Source organism: Osmerus eperlanus, chromosome 14 (genome assembly GCF_963692335.1).
Source record: "Osmerus eperlanus chromosome 14, fOsmEpe2.1, whole genome shotgun sequence".
Lineage (NCBI taxonomy): Eukaryota > Metazoa > Chordata > Actinopteri > Osmeriformes > Osmeridae > Osmerus > Osmerus eperlanus.
In genome coordinates, this window is record NC_085031.1 from 13662151 (window position 1) to 13689981 (window position 27831).

Here is a 27831-nt window from a genome sequence, read left to right on the forward strand (position 1 = left end):
CTAACCAGCTCAGCTTGGTTTTAATAAAATCCAAACTCAGGTGTAGGACTGTTGCTGATGTTTGATTGTTTTTGATTTTTTGTCGTCTAATTTCTGTCAGAAAAGAGGGCAGTGATACTGAAGTGTGTTATTGAAACTTCCCCGACAAGAGGACGACCAAGGCATATCTATACCACTTGGATACGTTTCTCATTATATAATAACAGTAATTAAATGACTTCTAAGTTTCTGAAAGCAGTGATTGATCATTGTATTTATTTATCTGTCCATTTAACTAAGGTAAATAACATTGTAAAGGGTGAAGGCAGGGAGATGGACATGGATGACAAGAGGCATGAGAGATGAGAGAGAGAGATGAGGGGAAAAGGAAGTAGACAGAGAACGGGGAAAGGAAAGACGTGCCGCAGAAAGTGTTGTCTCACTTATCCAGTCTGGTCACACCTTCCTGCAAATTATACTGCTTATTATCCCTGAGCGCTCTATCACAAGCCTTAAATCAGGCTAAATTATGGGTGCACAGCTTCCGCCTGTGACAGAGCAGCCCGCCGGAGTGTGTGACAGCCGGAGAGCACATCAACACCATCTCTCTCTCTCCCTCACTGCTTCCCTACACCATCTTATTCCTTTCTGCTCTCATTGCAAACTCCTTCCTTTCCTCCCCTCGTCCTCAGTTTGTCATCATCAGACTCTCTGGTTGTGTCAATGTTTCAGTCGATGCAAGTTTGGTAGAAATCTAAACCAAAGAACACAAACAAATACAGTTTTAGAATACGTTTTGAGTGTCACTGCCCTCTTTACTGCCAGAAGTGTAAAAAAAAAATGACTACAGCATAAAATTTGCAACAGTACTCCATCTGAGCGTCTACCCATTTCTAAGCCATTGTGACGGAGTTGAGTTGGTAAAAATGACTCCAAAGTCAACTGACACCATGACCAATTGACATTTCTGCCAAACAGTAGGTGAAAACCCACAATGGGTGAATCCTCCCATTTGGTGTTGTCGTCATCTTAATTAAATATCAATGGGACTTGCAGAAAAACACAATACAAACATGCAGATGTTCCCACCAGCCGGGGTGCGAGCTCTTCTGTAAGAGCGATTAGAGCACAGCAAGCATTGACAGCCAGCCACGTCGTCCCTTAACGATCCCAGTTTAAGTTTACAGATGCCAATTAAGGGCAGTCATTAGTATCAAAATGTATTTCAATCAGGGTTTTTTATTGAATAAACCACAAAGCCCCACTTCTTCCCACTGTGCACTGCAGTGCAATCGAGCTGTGGTGAACGCAGCACTTGTTAGATTAATTAATGGGTTTGGAGAAGCATTCTGTCGACATTCAAAGAATGTCTGAAATCTGTGTTTTTTGGGTGGGGGGTTGGAAGGGACATAACTGCTAACTCGGGAGTACTGAAGGAGAGAGATGAGCTGCTTCATAATTAAGGACATTTCTCAGATCTAAACCCTATTGAGAAAACATGAGCACAATTGTGCTTATGAGGGGGCATTTAGGAAATAATTCAGACTGTCCTTACACAAAAACATATGAAACACATTCACATATGAAACGTTCACACACATTTATACCACTGAAAACTCACATCCACAAATGTGAAATGCTCATACAAATACATTTCATATGTATGTAATTTCTTCGAAAACCTTCAACCTTTCAAAACGTTTTTTTTCTTCAACACATGAAGTGAAAGGGGAGGAAAGGATAGGAGGAGAACAGAGAAGCCTATAGCAGAGCAGAGTAATGCAGAGTACAATAGAGTAAAGTAGAGTATAGTAGAGTCCTCATCAAGCACTCATCAATGATGCAAACCTTTTTTTAGAAACCTTTTTTGAAAATATTGTTTCAAACTTTCAAAAACTTTTTTTTTTTTTTTTTTACATTTATTAGAAAATATTTTTTGCAATTATTTTTTCAACCTTTAAAAACGTTTATATTCTAATGAGGTGACCACACACGGGCATGCAGATGAAGTTTGTCGTCTGCTGGCCACATCAGTAAGCACATCAAAATTATAGTTACTCACACAATTCAACATCTGAGTCCTGAACATTTACAATTTTGCAGTAAATTAGCTTGATAAAAGGTCCCCATACACAACAACTGGACTATTCTATATATACTAAAGTTAGTATAGTTAGAATAGTTCTATAAACTGTACACAAACATACAAATTTAGCAAATACACACATTTGCTTTGTCAAAATGACATTGGACTGAGACAGCCTTGGTGAAAACAAAGACTTGCTGTCATGTTTGATAAAGCAGCTTGTTTATGAAAACAAATCAGGGGTTCCAGACTATTGTAAGATGATAACTCATTGGCAGTCTAACATATCACCTGTTGTCTTTCCCCTTCAGAAGTTTGCTTGTGTACTATCACAGATGATGATGCCAACACAAGAAACAAGTGTGGCTGGCTTGTCAAAGTACTTTTGGAAGATATCCAAAGACACACACACACATATAACCCCAAACTGGGCCACATTCAACAGATGTCAATGCAATGCATGGTGTCTACCATAGTAGTAGTACTATGTAGTCATGACAGAATTTAGAAGCAAAACTGTGAGCTTCCATGATGGCCAGTGTAGTATACTGTAGCACCATAAATGTTAGTAAATGTATAAGGAACACGGAATACTGCGTGAGTAGTAAACTTCAGCTTTCTTTTAATGAACAAGAAAAACATTTTTGTTGCAGTCCTTCAGGGTGCCTTTGTCTCTGTATTGGTGAGATACTGCATGTTCAGTTCTCTTTCCTTACACCAACGACTTCCAAACAAACAAGACTACAGAATCTGTTGTTGCCATGGAACCAAGCCCTGAGCTTGGTGCAAGAATATTATTTGTGTGTCTTGTGTGTTAGTGTGTGTGTCTGCGTATAGGTTACACTGTGTGAATAAATTCAAGTGTGTTTATTCCTCCTCAACCATTTCTGATAGGTTGTTTGTATTGCTTCTTAGTGCCCTGGATGCAGCAAAGGAGCACTGCCTTAATGAAGTGTGTGTGTGTGTGTGTGCGTGTGTCTCCGTGTGCACGTGTGTGTATCTGTTTGTCCCTGAGTGTGCATGTGTGTACGTTTGTGTGTATTTTCTCCCTCTTGATTGCATGAGTTGGTAGGATCAGTGCCACTCCTGTGGCTGCCCAATATGGCAGAGAGCATGGCTCTTAGGCTGGCCTGGTCAGTTACATTCTCTGTCAGCAAGCCAGGGCCAGAGGGTGTGTCTGTGTGTGTGTTCACATCATCCATGGTCTAGGTGAACGTACATGTGTTAGAGAAGTGTGCGAGTTTTGTTTTTGACATCTTGACGGAAAGACTTGTATGTTTGTATTGGAGGAGTATGTGTGTGTGTGTGTGCGTTTGTGTGCAAGTGAGTCGAGGATTGCATGTTCTTGATCCCCTACAAGATCAGGGCCCTCAGATTTAACAATATATATTTATTTTATTTTATTTTTTTGTCATTTAGCAAACGCTCTTATCCAGAGCGACTTACAGTAAGTACAGGGACATTCTCTCCGAGGCAAGTAGGGTGAAGTGCCTTTCCCAAGGACACAACATCATTAGCACAGCCAGGAATCAAACCAGCAACCTTCAGATTGCTAGCCCAATTCCCTAACCGCTCAGCCACCTGACTCCAATACAGTCTGGGAAGCCTACCACTTGATAAGAGTTTACAAGTTCAGCCAAAAGTAAACAGAACCAGACAATTAGGCCAATTAATTCTTTTTAACACCACTGCAAAGACGGCTTGAGGCACACCTGGGCTGTCACTGTGTCTCTGTTTTGATGCTCGTGTCAAGGAGACCCGCACACTCTCACTAACGTTTATAACCTGCAGTCCAAGCAGCAAAGCTAGATTCGGTCATTGCTCTCCGGTACTCAAATTGAACTGAGTAAAGAGAAAGAAAAAAGTTAGAAAAAATAAAGAAAAAGTAAGTCGCTCTGGATAAGAGTGTCTGCTAAATGACTAAATGTAAAAGCAATATAGTATTAGAATAGAATAGACTTTATTTTATTTCAATTATTGTCAGGGTTCTCCAAGCCAACTCTGGAAAACAAAGGAAAAGTAACTCAAGATCAAACATGAGACTAACCCACCATCCCAAAAATATTCTCCTGACCACAGTTTCACGACAGCACACGCCAAAAGTCACAGATGAGCAGCACACCTGCCATGCATCTTCCAACAGGAACTCAAATCACATCTCTCCTCCATGGACTATTTCCTTTTAATTCCAGTGGGGGAACACAGACTGTTTTGAAAACGTGTGCGCCCGGCATGGTACCTAAACGAATGTAGCAAAACAGAGTCAGAACACAAATCCAATCTCTTGGAGTGATTGACCTTGGGGTCAGGGTTGTGCTTGCCTCTCTTTAGAAGGTGATGAAGAGTTTAGAAACAGTTAGTACAGAAGCTGAGGTCAGTGTGTCACAGCAGAGAGTAAGCTGGAGAATAATGGAAAAATATATAGTTTCTAAGACATACTATGAAGCGTAAATAACTTTAAAGTTTAGTTTATATATATAATTTTACTTGGTCACGCACTGACATTCTGTGCAGCACTAATACATACAACATTCAGCACTTAGTCACACACCTCGACATCAAACTCTTATCATGTCACGACAATCATCCACCCCCTCCTCCCGCCTTCAACCCCCACCTTCCTGCCTTCCACAGAGGTGTTTTACATCTTCAACTTATAATGCGAGGTAACATCTAAATGTATCTCCTTGGGCACAGGTGTCGGCTTCAAGGCTTTTAACGACGGCGCTGTTTGAAACAGTCGTTCAGCAGTTATCAACAGTCAACTACGATAAAAAAAACGTTGCACATTTTAAACTGTTTTCTCATTAGGAGCTTTCACTTCAGTCATACTGTTAAAGCCACCTCCATTCCCCTGAGTAACTAATTTCTGTGTTGTTAATTACCGCTAACACAACTAAAATGACTAATTTCATGTCGACAACCTTATTACAAATACAGTACGTATATAGTACATTGAGAACAGGCAATTAGTGCAGCTTAATAGGCCATTTGACATATTGATTCTGCTTAAACATATGTTAGGAACAGCATAGACTATGCTTACGGGAAACATTGGTGAGTGCAAGCATAATGGCAAGGCAAAACTAATGAATGTTTTCTTGGTGAACAAAATAAGTAAGTTATTTGTGTCTTTAAAAACCACTAATATTTTTACATTTGACAAAAACATTTTTTAGGTTTAATTCTTACTTGAAGTAACATATGAACACAGGAACAAATGAGTGGCATTTTGATAAAAGTTTTCTGATTAAGGGCTTAACCTTCACTTTAATATCTGAAAATCCTAAATTATTCAAATAGTTGTGGATGTCCTTGAATTTTTTATGTTCATAGAGCACTTGTACAGACATGTCACTACAGATACAAAGCACTGAAAAACAAATGTAATCAGCAGTCTTTTGAGTCCGTTCAAAACCATTACATTTTATTTCCTCCGTATGTGCTTTCTGTGTTACTCATAAGTACCACAGTGAAAAACACAAATTAGCATTTGAATTGATTTGCTGGAACTGTTGTCAGGTAATTCTGTACATGTTCCTCTCTGGGGTCCTATTTTGTTCACTGGGTACGCTTTCTGTGTTAAGAAAAAGGGTTGTGCTTTGTCCAATTTAATCAGAACTGGTCTTTTAGAACCTCTGTATCCTTCAGGATTGTGAGGACCAGGACGATGGGTGGTGGAAGAATGAAAAGTGGAAAGGGATGAGAGGAGAACGAGAGGAAAATGAGAGGAAGGCGAGGGCGCTTATTCTTTTCAGAAAGCGGGTAAGAAAAGGACCCTCCCTTAGTGAAACAAAAGGTGGCCCTGGTCGCGTCTAGCGCTGGGAACAGGCCTCTCCGTGGCATCTCCTGAATAGGAGGCCTTCGCTCCTTAGCACTCCCGAGTGGACCAACACACCAACACACTCGCTTTGGGTTCCCTACCAGTTGATTTCTCTCTCCTCTCCTTCACACACACACACACACACACACACACACACACACACACACTTTCCCCTTTCTTCCTCTCTACATCTCCATCCCTTCTTCCCCTCACTCCCCGTCTCTCCCTCTCTTACACAGGGAATGAAAAAAACAAGAACGAAAGAAAGAAAAAAAAGAATGAGCATTAAAAGAGAGGTTGCAGCCCATCTGTGGAGGTATAGTGTAATTACCCTTGTCCCCTGCTTCTGTCCCGAGAGGTTCTTTCCCATTGTGGAGAGCCTGGAGTTGGACCTACCCACCCCCCAGTCCTCCCTTTGCCCTCCTTCTGGTGAGGCCCTTAACCCTTGTGTTATCTTCGGGTCGTTCTGACCCATCAGTCATTGTGACCCACCGTCGTATTGCGACAACTTTACCGCATACAAAAACAAAGTGAAGCATTTTCTTTTAACCGTTGGGCTGTCTCAGACCCCCCACATTGCGAAGGTTAAAAGAAAATTATTTTTATTTGTTTTTGTATTGGGTAAAATTGGGTAAACACAACGATGGTTCGTTATGAACCTTTGGGTCATGTGACCCGAAGGCAGCACGAGGGTTAATGGCCCTGCGAGGCTGGGCCAGGTCATGCCGGGCCGGGCCAAGTCCATTATCCACAGTGATTTGTGTCCTAATGAAGCTGGATTTATCTCCCTTATAGATGCTCACTAAACCTGCATGGGCCCCTCGGGTTCTGGCAACCCTCTGCCCCCAGTTACCTCAATCAGCGCTGATAAGTGTGTGTGTGTGTGTTGTAGGGGGTGTGGCATGACACTGAATGCCAAAGAGGCATCCTGTATCATTTGAACATTGTACTAAGTGCCAATGTCTTGGATTGCCAAACATGGACGAAATGGCTAATTCTTGTTGTTCACAGAGAAAGGGATCGCCATGGTTAAACTGAATCTACCTGTTTAAATCCCGGTCATAGGTGATCTGTAGCACCCATTCACCTGGAGTAGTGAGTGGATGTTGCCTACAGAGAGAGAGGGGTCAGAACAGGATGGGTGTACCCTCAGATGAAGGTCACTCTACAGGCCATGGTAATCTACCACTGACAAGAAAAATCAGTGTTCAATCATTTGTTTACAGACAAACTTCCTTCAGTTACATCTAGCTCACACTAGAGTTTTGAAGAGTTATGAATGCAGAAGACAACTTGAACACTTGGAGGACAATATCACCCCCTTTTCGGTGCATAAACGATATGGAACACATTCATCACAAATTAATTATTCACAGATGAACAAGCTAATGAGCTTGCGGGTCCTGGATAGATGGCAAATTAATAAAAACAGCCTTCAAGCTGCGTGAAGCTTGCAAGTTGCATTGAGCAGAGAACAAAGCGGGGACAGGAGGAGAGCGGAAAAACGAAGTCGGAGGAACGGTGTTCCAGTGATCCGTGGAAAACGGGTCAAACGTACAGACGCATACGGTGGTTGTTTAGGGCTATTCTCTATAATCCGTGTGTCTTTAGATGTGGTTTCATAATGCAGTTCTTCACTAGCAGAGGAATCGAAAACATCCGTTTGTCTCTGTCTTATCACTTGCATAAATAAGACTTCTGGGGGATAAGCATATTAGTGGTTTATGCTTAGTTGTGCCTCCCTGGTTCTCTATTGAATCGAAGAGACAAATGCAGCACTGCTCTCAGAAATGTATAAATTATATTTTTGATGCCGAGCCAATCCCCTGAAAATGCTTCCACTTACATAAACCCAGGGGCGTATGAAGACATATAATCATAGAATATCATATATCATCTATAGCTTTTCTCTCTCTGCCTCTCTCGGTCTGTCTCTCACTCTCCATCACCAACATCGACCATTAAGTGCCAGTGCCGTGGCTTGCTATAATCGCTTGCGATCCAAGACATTTGTAGTGACTATGCAATTCCCAAATAACTGTTTGGTCATGTTTTCCCGCTAAACCATATCTCCCCACGATCCTGCTGCAATATGCATGGATGACATGGGGCCCACAGCGCAGGCCACATCCATATTCTATGAGCTTGAATGTTGGAACGGAGGAGTGGATTACATAGGGGATCGATTGGTGATGTCTGGCAAGGGCTTAATTTGGGAGCAGTGAGAGTAATGTCCCCAAACACAGGCCGGAGAAACGGAGGAGTGCCACTCGAGCCGTGTCCTATAATTCTCTAATTTCGCTCCATTCAAGGGACTGTAACAGTTGCAGCTAGGACATACCCCCACTGTGCCAGCTCCATGGAGGGGTGTATTGTGGCGGTGGTGTTGGAGTTGTGGTGAGGCTGAATGATGGCCCATCAAGGGGAAACACTGGGCCAGAGCAGATGGCCGGGTTTCTGGGCCAGGGAGACGAGGCCTCTTTAAGGCATGACTCAGATGGGTGTGGTGAGACATGGGAGTCGGGGAGCGAGGGAGGAGAGCTAGGGAGAGGGGGGGAGGGTGAAGGAATGAAATAGGACAGAGACAAGAGAGGGAGGGGATTGTTGAGAGGGTTTGGGGGGGATGTAATAAGGGAACAAGGGAGGAGGGGAAAAGCAGGAGAGGTAGAGGGCATAAGACACAGAGGGAGCCAGTCAGCCAGGGCGGGAATGGAGGAGTGGAAGAGGGGGAGAGGGTGAGGCTCAGAACAATGAGGGAGACAGGAGCTGCTGATCCATTCCTCTTTTTGGGTGAACGAAGATAAGGGGAGGAGAGATGTGTGTGTGTGTGTGTATAAAGCTTGTGGGAAAGAAAACAGGTCTCATTTGTATTCTGGGTCCGTTTTGCTAAGTGCACCAGGGGTTAGTACTTGTACACAGAGAACCAGCCCACGGGCCTGCTGCTGCTGCTGTTACTGTTGCTTACTGATTTATTGAGGACTCTGACACACTCTCAACAGTTATGTGGGAAACTTTACCGTGGGCAGTGACGGCGCATTAAAAGTCATTCTACTCAGAGAGGTATGAGTATGAGATGAAAAGACCCTCCCACACGCACACAGGCACACAACACCCTGTTGCGACAAATGCTACAGTGTACCCTGAAATTTACATTTACATTTACATTTATTCATTTAGCAGACGCTTTTATCCAAAGCGACTTCCAAGAGAGAGCTTTACAAAGTGCATAGGTCACTGATCATAACAACGAGATAGCCACAAAACATTGCGAGTAGCCAAAACATGAAGCACACATTGTGAACAACCAAAATAAGTGCCAAAGGGAAGAACCATAAGAGCATGTAGTTGAAAAAGTTACAATTAAACAACATGAACTGCTATAAGTGCAAGTGTACCTGTGGAAAAAAAGCAAGCAACAATAATAAAACAATATATCACAGCGAGTACAAAAATTTAAGTCAGTTACCACTAACCACAAGAGCAACAAGTCTCTAAGCAAGAGTCATTGTGATCCTTGAGGAAACTAACATCGGGTCAAGCGAACCATTCCTAAGTACCGTTGTACTCCCGGAACAAGTGCGTCTTGAGCCTTTTCTTGAAGGTGGAGAGACAGTCAGTGTCTCTGATGGAAGTGGGGAGTTGATTCCACCACTGGGGGGCCAGACAGGAGAAGAGCTTGTGTTGGGACCGGGCGGTCTTGAGTGGTGGGACCACCAGGCGGTTGTCTGAAGAAGACCGTAGGTGATGGGTGGGGGTGTAGGGCTGCAGGAGAGACTTGATGTAGACGGGTGCAGTCCCGTTCACTGCTCGGAAGGTCAATACCAGGGTCTTGAATCTGATACGGGCCATGATAGGTAGCCAGTGGAGAGAGATGAGGAGCGGGGTAACATGGGAGCGTCTGGGTAGATTGTAGACCAGGCGGGCCGCTGCGTTCTGAATCCTCTGAAGAGGGCGGGTTGCACATGCTGGGAGACCAGCGAGCAGCGAGTAGCAATAGTCCAACTTGGAGAGGACAAGTGCTGAAATGCCTCGTATTTTAATTTATTCTGCATTAAACCAGGGGGGTATTCCAGAAAGCAGGTTATGCAACCTAACTGGGTAAGTTATCCCATCAGCTGATTCATAATGTTGCAGCAACCTACTGGCAATGTTGCTACGACGCTGGGTTTCAGCTGGGGAGTTAACTTACCCGGATGTCACATGACCTGCTTCCTGGAATACCCCACTGATGCATTTACGTTTAACATTTAGCCATGTAGCAGACGCTCTTATCCAGAGCGACTTACAGTAAGTACAGGGACATTCTCCCCGAGGCAAGTAGGGTGCAGTCCCTTGCCCAAGGACACATCATTTTGCACGGCCGGGAATCGAACCAACAACCTACCAACAACTTTCTGATTAATAGCCCGACTCCCTAACCGCTCAGCCATCTGACCCCCCTATGATGCTGCATTCAACATCAATGGTTTGTCCATCACATGATTGACAGTCCTGCATGATAGCAAAGCAAGGACAAGGGTGGGATGTGCTCAGACCTCCCAACTGGTCAATCAAGCCATTAGCTCTAATTATATTGTAATCCTCAAAAGAGAAAATAATAAATAAAAAAGCAGCTATTATTTAATCTTACGCTTTTGTTCTTTGAATCCATAAAGCCATAAAGTAAACACATTTGTTGATGAAAGCCCATTTTTGTTGCTTTTGTTATAAAGCATAACTATATGCATAAGCTATATCATAACACATTTTAATAGCATCATCAGTGGTTCTGGTGTGTCATGGCCTGTAACATTAAGTCTATTGTATGGCAGACCACAAACTGCTTGATCCATTTTCATAAAATGTCTCTGTGAGAAGCAATGGCATATAAGCCTCATGTGGGTTTTTATATCAGATCTAGCCTACTAAACTGAACAGTCAGCGAGGAGGAGAATGAAAAAATTAAGACAAAAAAATACCCCAAAAAAGTGAGAGAAAATAACTCAGTGATGTTTTAGATTAAAGCTGTCTGAGCAGAATGACTGAATTGACCTCTAAATATACCCCCTTATAAACTGAAACACAGCAAACCCTTTCTCTTTTATATTCCTAAGTAAGCCCACCTCCATTTTCTCTGCTAAGGCCAGTAATCCAGCAGTTTTTGACCTGAGTCACGGATGAAAGAAATATCCCCTGAATCAACTTTCTAAATCGGATCAATTACCAATTAGAAACTTTCACAGTAAGATCCAGGAGGAGAGAGAAACAGCTTCTCCTAGTGGTCGTGAATTGCTCTTGCACCCAATCATTACGTTTTTTCCAAGTGTCAGCCTTCTCCATAGCAACAGCCCCACGTAGCAACAACTTCACATGAATCAAGGACATCTTTTATACACTTTCCCCACATTCAGATTCAAACTGGATTTGTCATCTTTCATACTTGGGTACAAAAGACACTTTGATGGTGCCACAATGGTTGCAATAGACAGCCTACCATGTATGAGACATTGAAGCAAATAGCTTCTCTGACCCTTCTTTGCATGGATTCACTACACAAAGAACATAGACAGAGCTATGTATTGATCCTGACTCATCTACATTAAGGTAAAAAATGAATCACTGGTAAGTTCAAGACAAAAGTATTTTCTTGAAAAAGGAGAATCAAAAAACACTAGCATTTCCATTCCTACTTTTATTTTTTTTACTTCATTGTCCCATGGGATGTCAGAGCATGAAATCAGTTGGACAGGGAAAGGCCTGGGGTAAACTAGTGTAATTTTAGTCCCACAATGCAGTGCTTTGATAAGACTGTGCAGTAGATTTAAAGAGTGCGTGTATCTGTCTACCTACCTGCCACTCCACAGGCCCTGCAGTACAGAAATGACTGAGACTGGGAAACCAAGGACTGTAGACTGAATTCCAAATGTAACCCCCTACAGACCTGTGAGGAAGAAAGGACACATTTCAAATATCCAGAAACCTTGATGTGCATTTGATTTATATGTCATTGCCTTCCCAGTCATCACTGTTTACAAATGAAAGGTAGGGCTGGTATACACTGAATAAAATACAATTCTCTGAATAAAAAAAACAGCATTCTGAGAGAAAAACATTAAGTATGAATTTGGAACACCCTAGCTTAGAGCACTCCTTTGAAGTAAAAAAAAAAGAAAAAAACTATACACACAATGCTGGCTACTGGGAAAAGAGGGGAAAATATGCATGTTAGCACAACTACTAATAGCACCTCAGGTTTCCTGAAAATCGATGACCTCAGACCTCTAACCTCAGCATCCTATGGTTTGCAATCGTGATATACACAAAAAAAATCACTTCTGATGGATCTAAAAGATTCATGAAGATCTCGAGAACATGAACAGATTTCAGATGCAGTGTGGGTCTGATGAAATGTGTGTGTTACAGTCTTTATTCCCCTCGAGCGACGTTGATGTCTCTCATAGGCACATCTCACTGAGAAAGCATGTCAAGTAGACCCTGATGACAAGCGTAGGCACCTGACTTCATGTTGTCTGATGTCTGATGACATGCCTGCATTTCCCCCACAACCTCCACACTTTGGAACCACTGTGAAACCTTTTATCCTAGCAGTTCTAACTCTTAAATAGCACATTATTTCCATTATTGGGTTCTTTCACACAATATTTAGAATGTCCTACAAGCTTCTTTGACACAGTAGTGATAGTGTTTACAATCCACAGTGACAACAGTTCTTACAAGTCAACACCGCTTTCAATTCATCCTTGGATTCACAATTCAACAAATCCAAGACCACAGTCTTTTCAGTAGAATGCATAATTTCTAAAGACATTAAATGATTGTGCCAAACGGGTTGAAATGTCTGGTTTGCTTTTGACAAAATGTCTCCCTTGGATGAGACAGAAAATGTCATGCTTTGACATGGGAACTTAGAGACAAATCAAAAGAAGGTGCTGAAGAAGGTGCCATGCTCAAGCAGGCGTGGTTCTCTGCCAGCATCTAACAAACCGGAGGGGGGGAGAAATCGCTGTCTGGTCATTACATGGTGAGTGGCATGAGAAATCACTCAGAGTGAGAGTCTGTGTGATGTGCTTCCTCCCTGGTGGGCATAGACAGAGACATCTGACAGATCCCACTGTCTCCCACAAAATACGTACAAGGAGTGTATGTGTGAGAGAAATATAGTTCACACCAACAGTCCAATGACAGAGAACTTGTTTTTTTTTGCCATCAAACTCCAAGTGCTACAGAACATAAAAATAAGTCCAATAACTTGTGAATTGGAAATGGCAGTGTTTGTTTGGTAGATTGTGGGTCTACTATATGTGTGCGGAGATTCACACAAAAAGTAGGCTATTCAATTATTCACAACAGTATCGCGGTTTGAATTGACAAAAGTGCCTTGTTCTTTCCAACTACAAAATCTATTTTTCGGTCTCTGTCCATCTACTAAATCAATCCATCTACTAACCTATTCATGCACTGAATCAATCAATCTACTGAATGAGTCACATTTGCATTCCATATATTTGTTACATTTGAAAACGTTTTAGAGCTTTTGTTACAGGGGAAAAAACAGGATGATTTTTACACACGGGAAGAGTCTCAGTCGAACTCACTACAACGCAGCTTCACTCCCATCCCTGCGGCTGTGTAAGCACGCAAATCTAGTGCTGGTTAAAGCATCGACTGAACATGATTGAGCAGAAGTCGCATTTTAAATAGTTGGCTTTCACTTGAAGTGCAGTTGGGAAGAATATTATTTTAAATCAAGTAGCCTACATATGTTGGCTGAGAGGGAGAGATACTTTTGTGCTCAACAACACAAATCCACAGACACTAGATGAAATGAGGAACCCTTAAATCCTGATTTAAAAGCTACAGAACAGAAAAGCATGCCCTCATTTAATTCAGTTGCTCAACCGAAGTGAGACACAGCCTCAAGCAAAAGTAGATCTTCATTTTCAATCCATGATCACTCACTTAGACAATGCTATGGGATTGGGGGAACATAATAAAAAGAAAAAAAGATAGCTGAGCCGCTAAGAACGGAGCACTAAATAAGTCACTATTTAAGAATGTAAGGGAAGAGAGACATTCAGATTCACCTCACTAAACTTGCACACAGGCGGGCCCGTCTTCGCTCTTACAAGACTAAAATGGTACCTCAAATAAGGCAGAGCAGCCACTGAGTTACAAAGAATGTGACAGCAGGAATTACGAAACGTATCATTCACCAGAGAGATGCATGAGGACTGAGGATGTCATGGCAGGCCTGTCCCATCGCAACTTGGGACATGACCAACGGAATGTGCTACAGGTTTGCAGATGACTAAGAGATATTTTGTAAAACTGGATGACCCATAACAAAAACAGCCAAGGCATGGAATCATGTTCTTACTGAGTTTTTGGTCTTGTATTCTCTCCCTCTAACAAAGAGCATTTGGAAAGCATTCAGACCTAGTAAGTGTAGCCTACAATAGAAAACGATGATTTATTCTGTGTATTGTTTGTGTGATTGAAAATATACAAAACCTGTCAACTCTCCTGTTCCTCCCTTCCTCGACCTGGATCACTCACTAAATATCTGCAAGGAGACAAGAGGAGTGACGGAAGCGAGGGATCAAGATTATCGGACTATAGGTCCATTGCAGTATCTATATTGTGATTGCCAAAGCAATCATAATTGGTGAGCTTATCTTTTACTTCTTACAATTCCCCCCCCCCCCCCCCCCAAACTTGCAACCTGAAATATGTAATTAACCTTTAAAAATTAGGCTTTACCTTTAGGCTGTATCGTTCAACAAAGGACAAATGTAACTTAACAGTTGAATTGAAGTATGAATTTAGAAGCCCTTGTCTTGGATAAGATACTTAAATTGATAAATACAAATGACACTGATTTGAGGCATTTTTACTTTCAATGGCAGAAATCAAAAGATGCAGTCAAAACAGGATTACTTGACCAATGCTTGCCTAATGCCTGCGCATTGAAAATGTGGCAATAATTGATTACATTCCAGTGAATTGTCAACTCAATGATTAAGGTAACTTTAGCTATAACTGACTTCGGGATGTAGCAACCTAAAGTGAAAAACAAACTTGCATAAAATATGCTACATGACCCATAAACATCTTAAGTTACCAACAACTTTAAAACACAATTTAAAAATAAAGGGCAGGGCTTTCTTAGCCTACAATACACCAAGTAGCCTACTGTAAAGAGCCTATGAAGAACCAAAACGTGATAACATTCTCCAACTTTAAAGTGAACTACGTTGAGCGTAATAGTATGGCAAAAGCAGGTAAAACATGCTCAGTCTTTATATTCGGTGTACTTCTTTGCTGAACCGTGCACCTTGCTGGCCGGGTACTTCAGCCGGTTTAGGGCCATTTTACGGAGTACCGCTTGGGGTAAATCCACGTGGCATTTCTCTGCAAGCTCCACAAGGTAAATGAAAACGTCACTGAGTTCTTGTGCGAGGTTCTCCCGCTCGGCATGGGTCCAGTTGGGCAGTCCCTCGTCCACCTCTCCACGCCACTGGAATAGCTCGGAGACTTCACCCACCTCTCCGACCATGGCGAGCAGAAGGTTGCGGGGCTTGTGAAACTGATTCCAGTCTCGCTCGTCTGTAAACTCCGCTTGCATCCGCCGAACATCTTCGATTGTGGGCTCGGAACTGAAGGAAAACCTCGCTGGTGCTGCTGTGCCCATCTCAGTCTGTTTCGAGTCAACATCCCCATTTGTACAAGTTGACAATGAGTGCAACTTCTTAGAAGTGCCATTTGTTAAGTTTGATGAGACGGGCATGTCGCCTTTCAACCCTTGCACATCACCACCATTCATTGCCATCGCGTTTTACTATATTTTCACGAAAGCCGAGCCCCAATGAAATATCACTTTAGCTATAAAACCTCACCTGCCTACCATGTGAGAAACTCCCGCCACAAGCAAGGATGTTTAGTCTTTTTCTTGTATTACTGTGGTTGGCATCAAGCTTGTTGGTGCATTACCGCCACCTTATGCTCCGGAGTGTGAATCAGTCATAGGCCTTAAAGTAAATCTAAATACCTTTAAAAATGTATACATATACGCTCAATCTAAACAATATTTTATCCTCCATCCTTTACAGCCTGTCTGTTTGTTTTACGATAAAATCCATATCCATGTCAGCAAGGCCATTTCAGTCGGAAATGTCGTAGATAAACGTCTCCGGAAATTTAAAGTAGGAGACGCTTTGAATTGTGGTTTGTGGAGTCCTTATTAACATCTCTTCCACCTTGAATGATTTGTAATGACTACAGTCGACTCAGTCCACTTTGTTACTGAGCAACATGGCTGCGTCCTCTGCAGGATCGAGTGCCCCACTATATATTATATCAAAACAACTAGCAAAGGTTTTTACAAAAATGATCGTTTATCGTAGTCAGAGGTGTGTTGTCAGGCAAATAGCCACATCTGTCATTCGATACCAAAGTCAAACACAACTCAAAAGAAAAAGGTAGGATGCTGTTGACTGCTAAAACGTTAGCATAACATAGCATACGCGTGTGTGAGCACTTGCGCGCGTGCATGTGCTTGTTGCGCGGAGACTGCATGTGCCACAGTCTCACATTCCCACACCGGCACACCCACCTAGATTCCGCTATAGCCATGATTCTGTAAACGGACGATGTTCTTTTGGAAGGTTGCATGATCATACGTCAAAAGGTCGACTGTGGGGGATCTGATCCATTCAGATTCCTCCCTTTTCCCTGTTTACACAAACCAATGTTTTCCTGTTTATATTTGTAGTGCTCCTGAGAATCTGGTTGGAGTGGTAGGTTTGGAGATTCACGCTCAGATACACTCCAACACCAAACTCTTCTCTGGTTCTCAAGTTAAGTTCTGTTCTCCACCAAACTCCCTGGTATCCTTCTTTGACGCATCCTTACCTGGCACCTTACCTGTGAGTCGAGACCGACTACATCAACACTGTTCTGTACATAAAACGTACTTTAAGAGCCCAATATGCAATTTAATGACCTTAGTTACACTCACACACGTAACATGCATATTTTCTCTATTTTATTTATATATTTCTTGTTTCGTTTTCATGAAACATTCCATTGCATTTGGTCTTCATCAGTTCACTTTTCTCACCATTTTTTATTATTCTAATAATAATGATAATGCTCATGCAGTTTGAGAATTACGTGACAGAGTTGGAATTTCCTTTTATTTCTGTCATTCATTATTGAGTAATATTCTACGTTTACAAACCAATACTTTTTTTCCTCAGGTGCTCAACAGACGATGTGTGGAAGCGGCAGTCATGACAGGCCTGGCCCTCAACTGCTCCATAAACAAGAAGTCCCTCTTCGACAGGAAACATTATTTCTACGCTGACCTTCCAGTGAGTCATGAGTGTTTCTCAGTAAATTGTTTTTCAGATGAACGTCCACCATCCTTAATCTTGTCTGACTATATACAAGAATAGGGACTGTGGCAAAGGCTCTGGGCTGGGTGCTGTGTCGGTTGTATTTTGTAATCATTTGTCAAACAATAAGCCCTCTCATTAGCGTAACCTTTACATTGAATTTCAGTTTCCACTGTCCCTATGCTTTAATTGAATAATGACAAGTATTACTGAAGCGGCAGAAACACCTAGTGCCACTGATTCAGATAAATGACAGCTTGTGCTCCTGGCAGCTGTTTACGGTCATGACGAGCGTTGCCAGGTGACGTTCACCTCAGTTCACCTTCACTATCCCTGGTGCTCATGGGTAATTTTACAACCATTACAACTGACATTTAGGCCATGGCACAAATACGAAATGTCAGAGACATACTCAGAGCAGCAAACACCGTCCTTTCACCCCGGAAATGTTATTAGATTTTTTTTGAAAAGGCATCTTTTGATCCACATTTGTTGAAATTGTAAACTTTAACAATCTAATAAACGGGTAAATTATGAAGGGATTTGTTTTTTTTTATCGTCCACTGGTTAGTAAAACATGCAGTAAAGCTTTAAAAAGCATCAGTTAAAATGTTCACGTGAAATAAAACGGTCACATGCAGTTGGCTACCACAGCTTCTTAATTATGAAGTTTGCTACAGAATGGTTGATTGGTGAGATTTCTATAGTGACCATATGCTGTAGTTGAACAATGTTCACTTTCATTCACTTTCAATAAGCTTTGTCTCTTTATACTTTTTATAATGAAGTAAAATCTAAAGGTGACGACTTACATGCCCTAATCATTCCAGTTGCTTTGAAATAAAAACTTAGTTGTGAGTAAAGCAGCAATCACATTAGTACTACAAGAATATGGCATGTCTAATTTCACAGATTAAGTGGTAATAATGTTATCAGGAAGCAACAGATGCATAATTCTGCATAAACAGATTATTTCCATTTCTGAGGAAGGTATCCGAGCGGGTTCCCAGCTGGAAGCGTTGCTGACTCTCAGCTCTGCATAGTATTTGTCCAAAGTTGATATTCTTACTGGGGATTGCGTCATCTCGCCTTTGCATTTTCTCTTGAGTGGGCTACAGCCTCAACGATAATGTCAGCTTAGAGTAAATTTTTTGTCTCTAATGCTGCCAACAGTTGTCAGAGATTTGGTTTTGTTGTCTCTGTTTTTGCTGCTGTGTCGGATATATACTGTCTGCAACCCCAAAAGTGATATTGGAAGGATTTACTATATGTGATGTTAGTTCATTTGAGGTGGGAAGGGAGATTGTGCCAGCATTGTGGTCAGGTCTGGACTGGGACTGAAAATTGGCCCGGGACTTTGAAACGCAGACCGGCCCACAACCGTGTATTATTATTATATATTATTTTTTTGGGCATTATGCCGCGGCCGTTTGACCGGACGTTCGGGAAAACTACCGAATCTCCTGACGGCCAGTCCGACCCTGATTGTGGTGATATTTGGTCCTTGCGCAAAATGTTCTTTAACAATGTGCTTGAACGAGAGCAGCATGGAGCAACAAGAGCATGTGAATGGTCCTATTCACATTTTCCATTTAAATCCTTAAACTTCATGGATAATAAAGTCGTATAAGGGTCTAGAAATAAACCTACATGCATTTATTAAAACACAGATACTCTAAAATGAGGTTGTACATTATTGATATGTTCCATGAATCTTTGATTTAATTTAGCGAACTCACAGTTACTTATTAAAAGATTAATGTGCCTGCCTGACCAACATTTCTTGTTGGATTTGAAATGGAAGGCTCGTGTAATGTCATGTTTTAAGGGTGTTTTATTTTAATAACATACACCAGCAGCAGAAATCAACCAAAAGTGGCACATAATTAACTTTTGCATTTAGGTGACAAATAGTTTAGACATGGCTTGGAAATATAATCCCCATCCTCTTATTAATGTTTCCAGTGAGAGAATCAGAGATACTGTTGTCTGATGGTTGAATCAGTTCTGTCTACACATTGATGGGCTCTGAGAGTCACAACCTTCCCACACTGGGAGAGTTACAGATTGCAGATAGCTTGTGAACGTATGATTTCACCCAAAATATGTTCAGAGAGATAATGGGTGGAGTCATTTTACACAGCCTATCAGGAGAAGCCCCCCCCCCTTTTATAGAGTCATCAACACATGTCTCTTTGCAAGATGATGTGAGAATTATGGAAATTAGCATCAATTTGAGGAATTCTATCCATAACGGATGGCATGCATATGCTCGCCACACTTCCTTATGCTAATCAAGCACATTTGCATTGACAGTGACAGAACTGAATGAAAGATTTGCAGGGAGAAACCAGAGGTTTGGGCTATGTGATAAACCTTTTCCCCCATGGTCAATTATGTTTGCTTTGTGTGCCAGTGATTGATTTGTTGAACTGGCACAATACACCGATGGCAATGGCTAATTGCCTTTTAAAAATTCTCTCTCTTTCTGGAATAGCAATATGTATGATGAATGTTTAGATTCTTAAACTGAGGTTACCATGGCAACAGAGTGAAGTGGTATTCCACTTGGTGTGGCTCATGCATGTTCCTTCCAAATAGAGAAACGGATAAAATATTTATCTGCTTATGAACGTATGGACTAGAAAATGGCGAAACAATAATATCTCAGCTGAATGATGATGAGATGACCTGTGTACCCTGAGAGAAACTGATTCTCAGTGCCTCATCTTTAATGCATGTGGATCTTACACTATGTTTCTGACCAACTTTGCTTTAAAAAAAGAAAAAGCACTTTTAATAAACTCCAGTAGTTTGGCAGTACTGGAGAGTTTGACCAACATCAGTTGGACATTTGTGGATAATAAACTGATTATCGGGGCCTCAAATCAAGTCACCAAGCCAACTCCAGCTGACCCGTTGCTCCTCCCAGGCAGGTTACCAGATCACCCAGCAGAGGTTGCCCGTCGCAGTGGATGGCACACTCACCTACAGTCACCTGGGGGGCCGCAAGAAGAGCCAGGTGGTCACCAAGAGTGTGAGGATCAAACAGGTCCAGCTGGAGCAGGACAGCGGCAAGAGTTTACACGACAACTACAGGAACCAGACCCTTATAGACCTCAATAGAGCAGGTAGCTCACAACGTCTTCCATCTTCCATCATCATGGTCTGTCGAAACTGATTTAGTTTACCCTTCCCAGTTCAGTGAAACCAATGGGACGATCCAAAGGAACTAACGTAGATGAAAATGACACTTTATTCAAATGCACAGTACTTTCAACATTCCATATGACCGCAGCGCCTTGGGGGAAACAAATAACAAAGCTCTTCTAATCATGTGACCTGTGGCTTTCTGTTTCTTGTGCATATGGGATTCATATCTTACTAACTGCAGTGTGTAGTTAGATACATGAGCAAACTTTAGGCTGGGCCCCAGCTAGCTAAAAACATCTCTAAAATGACATGCATAGATGGCCGAAATGTGAAACTCCTAATTCGATAATTCCTCAGAGACAAGGGGTTAGAGGGGAGAGAAATGGAAAGAGAGACATTTAAAGAGAAGGGAAAAGAGAGACCGACGTGGAAAGAGAAAAAGGGGTAAAAAAGAGAGAGGGAGAAGGGGAGAGAGTGTGTGTTTTTGTGACGGTGTGTGTGTGTGTGTTTCCCCACCAGGAGTAGGGCTGATGGAGCTGGTCATGGAACCAGACATGAGATGTGGAGAGGAGGCAGCTGCAGCTGTCAGGGAACTGCAGCTCATTCTGCAGGCTCTGGGGACCTGCCAGGGCAACATGGCCGGTAGGGACACGCACACTTCATGTGCACGCACACACTTCACATGTACACACACACACACACACACACTACACATGCACACGCACACACTTCACATGCACACACACATTCACACGAATACACACATTTGCACAAACACACACACATTCTCACGGACACACACATTTGCACAAACACACACACAGTCACACAAACACACACTTCCCCTTCGCACAACAACACAAGAGACATCAGTTCACACAAGCGCACACACATGGAAAATGGTCAGAGCTTTGTTTGTTGGAGAGATTCATGCAGACTCCACATTGCAGTCTTAAATAGCACACATATACACATATAATTTAAAGAGGAACAACATTTCCCAGAGCTCTATATTACAACTCAGAGATGTGCTTTACTTCCATGGCTCCCTCAGTCTGCACTCTATTCGTCGGTCAGTGCAATAAAGAAGAATGCGAAATGGGAGCTTCTCTTCCGTGTAGACTCTTCTTAACCCAGTTCTCCCCGGTGTTCCTAAAGAGGGCCAACTGAGAGTGGACGCCAACGTGTCAGTGCACAGGCCTGGGCAACCTCTTGGCGTTAGAACGGAGGTGAAGAACATCAACAGTGCCCGCTTCCTGGCAAGGGCCATCGGTGAGGGCAGCAACATTACATTCTTAATGCCATAAGATTACACCCTAACACACACTCCGACGTCCAGCAGAAACGTGTCCTTGTGAACGCCCACAGTACACACATACATATACGTACACTAGGCATACAGACATTTACACACAGCCAACAGACTTTAAAGTTGTTTCTGCTTCATTACCCACACAGTTTTGCTCTAAAATGGTCACACTTGGCTGAAATCCTGACTGATGGCCAACATGCATGTGTCAAACCCAGAGTCAAAGATAAGACACACATGCACACATACTATACACACACACGAGGAGTAATGTGCCTGTTTGAATGTTCTCTAAGTCTCTACAACATAAGTCAACCATAACGGTTTTACACCAGAACCATAGGGATATTTTTTCTGTCTTAAATCCCAAACAGAAAGACTTGTGAGATACATGAGTTTTTTTTCTCCACATAAACTCAGGAATATTTGACTTTGTGATGGAATTAACTAAAGGGAAATTGCTTTTGTACAGAAGTTTGTCAAGACACATAGATTCACTGCCACCCAAAATTTGCCGTGAACATATTAAGACCTGAGTTGACACTTTACGTTTGCATCATTTATGAAGTTTTGCAGCGTTTTATCTCCCAGCTGCAGGAACTTCTAAAAGTCAAAGTAGTCATTTGTCATTAGTTGTTTGAGTGCTAATGTAGCAGCCGGCAGAGTCTTCAGGCACGGTTGTGTGCCACAGCAGATGTTAGGAGGCTCCAACAGGATGCCAGTTGGCTGGTTGCTGCTCTCCGTGTTTGTGTGTGTTGCATGCACAGGTGTGTGTTTGCACTAAATGGTTGTTGGTTACACGTGTGCCCTTGTATGTGATGATTGTGCAAATTAAATTAGTGTGTGTGTTCTCATTGGTTCTGAACATCAGACTACGAGATCCAGAGACAGATGGGGGTTCTCAGGAGCGGTGGAACTGTGCAGAACGAGACACGGGCCTTTGATTCCAAATCTGGGTAAGAAGTAAAAAAAAAAAAGAAACATTGGCCTTTTTGGCACTTGATGCCAAAAATAAACTGACTGTAGAGACTAGACATCTGTCAGTCAGCTACCCAGATAATAGCATGTGAGACCTGCAACATACAAGAAGTCTAGACTTGGTAGTCATGCTCCCTAAGTGTGGATATCCTGTCGCATTTGTATAGTTTGTGGATATTTTGATAGAAAGCCACTCTGTCTGCACCTCTGTTTGAGATATCCCGGGGTAACGATGATAAATATGATCATTTGGACCCAGACAGTCGATTGTCTGGCGTCGAGGACGACCACTCACAGAGGAGCACGGATCCATGAAATGAGGCTCTTCACACACACAGCTGGGGCTTGAACTCTCATTCTCTGTCTGTCTTTCTGTCTATTTCCTTCTCTCTCTCTCTCTCTCTCTCTCTGTATCTCTGTCTATTTCTCTCTGAGCCTATTTGTTGTAAATCTCTACCCCCCCCAAAAATGGAACCAACAAATTGAATATTTAGGCCAGCTTGGTATTTCTAGATGCCTTAAAATGTGTATGATTGTGTTTGTAATCTTGTGTCACGCAGTCACACCGTTCCAATGAGAGACAAGGAGGGCCTCCAGGACTACAGGTGAGTCGACGCGTGTCAGTCTGCTTCACGACCCAGCCGAGGCTGCGGGAGATACAATCACTACATGTAGATGGACGAGAGGAAGAGAGACAAAGACTGAGGAGAGCAAAGTGGGCTCGCGGGAGTTTTTGTCAAGGAGGCTCGTGTAACAGATAACCACAGATCACGCTAGGCGCTCATATGCCACTTAACGGTGGTGGTGTGACAGCGAGTGTTCCTGATTAGAGGTATGCCAGGTATGACGCACGGCCTGAGGAGCTCTCTCGGACAGGCTTGCGGTGACAAAACACTCTGGCTTATCTCCCTGACGTTCTCCCTCTTTCGCCCGCCAGAGCTCCGTCCCCTGCTATCTCCAATCTCACTCCGTGTGCAAGCTTTCTGTTTTTAGACATGCCCAGACACACACGATGTTTATCGCCAACTCCCTGGAGAACTCAACCTTCTTCCTCCTCCTCCTCCACCCCCCCCCCCCCCCACCCCCACCCCTCCATCCTCCTCTGTGTCCATGTCCCCAGGTTCATGCCGGAGCCCAACCTACCCCCCCTCATGGTCTACTCCGAGGGCCACCCCCCGCCCCCCGGACTGGACCCCAGCCAGGTGGTTGTGGTGGAGAGGATGAGGGAGACTCTCCCAGAGCTGCCCAGCGTCAGGAGACTCCGACTGGTGGAGACCTACAGCATCCTCCCTGAACACAGCTTCACCCTGGTGGTGAGTCCTCCAGCCCCACTCTCCTACTACGTAGAATACATGGCCTTTCACAGAGTCATCCGTGTTAAAGGAGCAACTTTGACCTTTGTCACGAGATCCCCGTGTCCAGCAAGGAGCAGCTGACTGTAGGTGTGCCTGGATGATCAGCGTGTTGAATTGCTTAGAATTTGAGCAATCACATTTCCAGGATTCTTCCCATTTAATTTTGATTTCTTTTTCGTTTCAATATGTGATAAAGGCAGTTCCTTATCCTCAGATTTAGTCGTCCAAGGTGATTGGTGGAAGACATCCAGGGAAAACGTAAAAAAATGTAATTGATAGTGTTTCTTTACATTTGTAGAATGAGGATGGGCTCGTGGAGTACTTTGAGGCCGCTGTCGGGGAGACGAAGGCAGAGCCAAGGAAGGTGATTGGTTGGGTGACGAACGAGCTGCTTGGCCTACTGCATCAGCAGGGGATGAGCGTGAGCCAGAGGTGATACACAAACACACACAAACACACACACACATTCTCTTTCCACTGAACTGTCACTTTTTCTCATCCATATATTCATTCATTCCTCCCTCCTCTTCCCTTTTCTCGTCTCCTTGATCCTTTGTTTCTCCTACACCTCGTACTCCCTCAAACCTCTCTCTGACAGACTTAGATTTCCTTTCCTCATTCCCTTCCTCTTCCTCTCCACATCCTCATCCCTCAAAGGCCAAAGAGATCCTATCTAGCTAAGACCTGGCTGCTATCTTGTCTAGACCAGCAACAGAGGCTCACATGCGACAAACCTCATTTTTGGGTGGCATTGTCCAGCATGTTTTGCTATCTCCAAACATATTAAGACACGTTGCAATGCCAAATATTAGACAAAATGCTTCAATTGTGCATCCTTTATTCCACTGGCCAATGAATAGAGGGTACAGACTCAAGGAGTGATGGAAGTAGAGCACATCTGAGTCATATGCTATGAAGAGCTTTGGGGAATTAGTTTACTTTCTTTATCTTACACTTTGGTGATGATGTCAGAGGAAGTCATTTGTCATTGGTTCATTAACGCTAGATTTATACGGTCCTGTACACCTATGTTGGGTAAAAGGAGAAAAGGGATACAGAGAAGTTGGGAATGACAATGTCCGAGAAGGGATAGGGAGAGTAATAGACAACAGCTAGACAGGAAGAAGCAGAGCTAGACAGACAGATAAAACACAGGAGATGTCATTAAGTTCCAGTCAGACCTGTGTAGCGCAGCTCCCGATGTCTAGCCATCGAACCTAGAGTGACTCTCCACATAATGAGAGCCTTTTTAGCCCTATCGCTCTGTGCTACAGGGCAGTGACATCAACATGCCTGTAATCATCAGGCATGTCCCTCAGCCCCGGGGCCACACACACACACACACACACACACTGTCACTTACCCACTCAATGCCACACACACACACACACACTGTCACTTACCCACTCAATGCCACACACACACACACACACACACACTGTCACTTACCCACTCAATGCCACACACACACACACACACACACACTGTCACTTACCCACTCAATGCCACACACACACACACACACACACACACTGTCACTTACCCACTCAATGCCACACACACACACACACACACACACACTGTCACTTACCCACTCAATGCCACACACACACACACACACACACACTGTCACTTACCCACTCAATGCCACACACACACACTGTCTCTTACCCACTCACTGCCACACACACACACTCACTGTCACTCATTCCCACAAACACAAATGTACTCCCTTGGCACATACATAACATAAAGAAAATGAACAGTTTATTGGACGAGACAGACACACACACACTCACTCTCTACTACACAGACAGATACACTTACAAGGCACTAGCACAACATGAAGAAAATGAACAATTTACACAAAGATTGTTCACTGCATCCACTCATTATTTCTCCATCTCACTAGCTCTCTGTCTCACTAGAGAAGACAAATAAAACCCCTCAATGAGCTACACGTTCTTTCCCTCTTGCAGTCCAGTCTCTCCTCATGTCCTGGCAGATCTCCTGAACCTCCTAGAGTCAGGTCAAATATCCTCCTCCATTGCCAGACAGGTGAGTGAGTGTGTCCTCATGAAGACCTGAAATTCAAATCTACTATTGATTACATTTACCTTACCTTAAGGCTACTTGGTACAAGTCTCTGCTCCATACCTTCTTGTCAAAGTCATATGTTGTTTGTTATATTATGTGTATTTAATGAAGTAAATTTTAAACACATTTTTGTTGTAATGCATATGTATATGTTATTTTCATATCCTGCATGTATGGATTCCCAAACATTTGCATTTGAGCCCTGTTGTAACAACTACTGTTGTTATACAAAAGGTCATTTGAATTGGTAAACTTCGAAAGAAAATCTCAGATGGTAGCACACATTTTCTTTATTAGTATGTTTACAAAGAAAAACAATCCTGCATGTTCACTGTGCCAGGTGTTCCAGGAGCTGTGGGCAAAACCTGGTAAGACTGCCCAACAGATCGTCCAGGAGCAGGACCTGGGGCTGGTCAGTAACACAACAGCAATCCACAACATCTGCCAGAGGATAGTGGACTCGCATCCTGAACGGGTGAGACCTTTCTGGGCACAATGTGTCATTTTGAGGACCATGGAAAATCCCTAACCATTAGGGGTGGGAATCTTTTGGTACCTCATGATTCGATTCGATTCCTGGTGTGAATCGATCTGAATCGCTAGAAGACTGAATCAATTCAAATGTGAATCGATTTCCCCCCACCCTTACTAACCATTATAATAGTTTGTTTTTAAATACCAGAAACTGTAATGCCGTGCTTCTTCTTTGTAGGTGCAAGCCATAAGGGCGGGGAACAAGAATGTCCTGAACAAGCTGATAGGTCTGGTTCAGAAGGAGACCAAAGGGAGGGCCGACCCTGTCGTCGTCCGCGCCATTCTGGAGGAGATGACCTCCTGAGGAGAGGGCCTTAGGCTGTCGCCTGACTCGACAATAAACATTTACAAGAAGTTTAGACTGGACTTGGAAGAGTCACACGTACGTTTTATAATCGATTCGAAGATGCAATAAAGGCAAAGATGTTTTGTGAAGATACTGTAGAAGGCTGAATGGCGTCCATCTTCAGGGTCAGGGATCGTTCTGTCAAGCCTTTACCAGAACTGTCTGTTTGTGGCCTCTCCAAGACATATGTTTGGGTTGTTATTTCCATGTTTACAAAAGATAACCCTTCCAAACCTTGATAAATCTATTAGATTTACATCCCAAATAACACATACATCGTATGTGTATCTATTAGACTACTGTGGCTTGAGAGCAAGTGATGAGCCCCCTCTTGTGGTAAAAAAGTGTCAACATATTAGAGGATATGTAACAGCTGAAGTAGATACTATATTTCACCAGCACATCCAGCACATTATCTCCTAGATGTTATACCATATGCCACGATGTTCTGGTCATCATATATATTACTAAGGGCGAGTACATCAATTCTTCCTGGTTTTCAGAAATTATGTATTGATAGAAGCTGATTGACTAAACACATTCTAAACGGACTGATGTGAATTTCAGAGTTAACTTAAAAGCAAGCTTGATCTATTAAGATGTTCTACAACTTAATTCACAATATGGTAGTAGCCTGAACTCTCCCTTTTTGGCAATTGCAAGCAAATCTATTTCTCATTGTCACCTAGAACAACTGTAGCCTGTTTATTTTTGGTAGCGTTATTTTACGCAAGCCCTCTAGGTCCTGTAGAGGTTAGATGTTCAGGGGCTGCCC

At 42.9% G+C, this 27831-nt stretch overlaps 2 protein-coding genes and 1 long non-coding RNA gene across 4 annotated transcripts; 1 reads left to right on the forward strand and 2 right to left on the reverse strand.

Annotated features, from left to right (window-relative positions):
- Positions 1-515: 515 nt before the first annotated feature.
- LOC134033601 (uncharacterized) lies at positions 516-16752 on the reverse strand. Of its 2 annotated transcripts, none has more exons than XR_009932145.1 (3): positions 15785-16752; positions 11718-11808; positions 516-733 (listed from the first exon to the last, which is right to left on the reverse strand). It is a non-coding gene; the product is annotated as an uncharacterized LOC134033601 (long non-coding RNA). The 2 variants fall into 2 exon arrangements; XR_009932146.1 differs by lacking the exon at positions 516-733 and adding an exon at positions 4208-4304.
- dctpp1 (dCTP pyrophosphatase 1) lies at positions 14764-15837 on the reverse strand. Its single transcript, XM_062477822.1, has one exon. The coding sequence runs from the start codon at positions 15715-15717 to the stop codon at positions 15181-15183; it is 537 nt and encodes a 178-aa protein (XP_062333806.1). The 5' UTR covers positions 15718-15837; the 3' UTR covers positions 14764-15180.
- gatb (glutamyl-tRNA(Gln) amidotransferase, subunit B) lies at positions 16167-27434 on the forward strand. Its single transcript, XM_062477815.1, has 13 exons — positions 16167-16366; positions 16660-16813; positions 17147-17260; positions 20217-20415; positions 20957-21079; positions 21596-21709; positions 22618-22702; positions 23285-23329; positions 23845-24037; positions 24378-24511; positions 26059-26137; positions 26517-26651; positions 26889-27434. The coding sequence occupies exons 1-13, from the start codon at positions 16200-16202 to the stop codon at positions 27012-27014; spliced, it is 1668 nt and encodes a 555-aa protein (XP_062333799.1). The 5' UTR covers positions 16167-16199; the 3' UTR covers positions 27015-27434.
- The last annotated feature ends 397 nt before the right edge of the window (positions 27435-27831 follow it).

Excerpts from the sequence above, each read along its gene's own strand:
- dctpp1 (XM_062477822.1), bottom strand. The coding sequence starts at position 15,717 with ATGGCAATGAATGGTGGTGATGTGCAAGGGTTGAAAGGCGACATGCCC.
- gatb (XM_062477815.1), top strand. The coding sequence starts at position 16,200 with ATGGCTGCGTCCTCTGCAGGATCGAGTGCCCCACTATATATTATATCA. Across the intron at positions 22,703-23,284 it reads GCCTTTGATTCCAAATCTGG|TCACACCGTTCCAATGAGAG; the intron begins GTAAGAAGTAAA and ends TGTGTCACGCAG. Across the intron at positions 26,652-26,888 it reads TGGACTCGCATCCTGAACGG|GTGCAAGCCATAAGGGCGGG; the intron begins GTGAGACCTTTC and ends TCTTCTTTGTAG.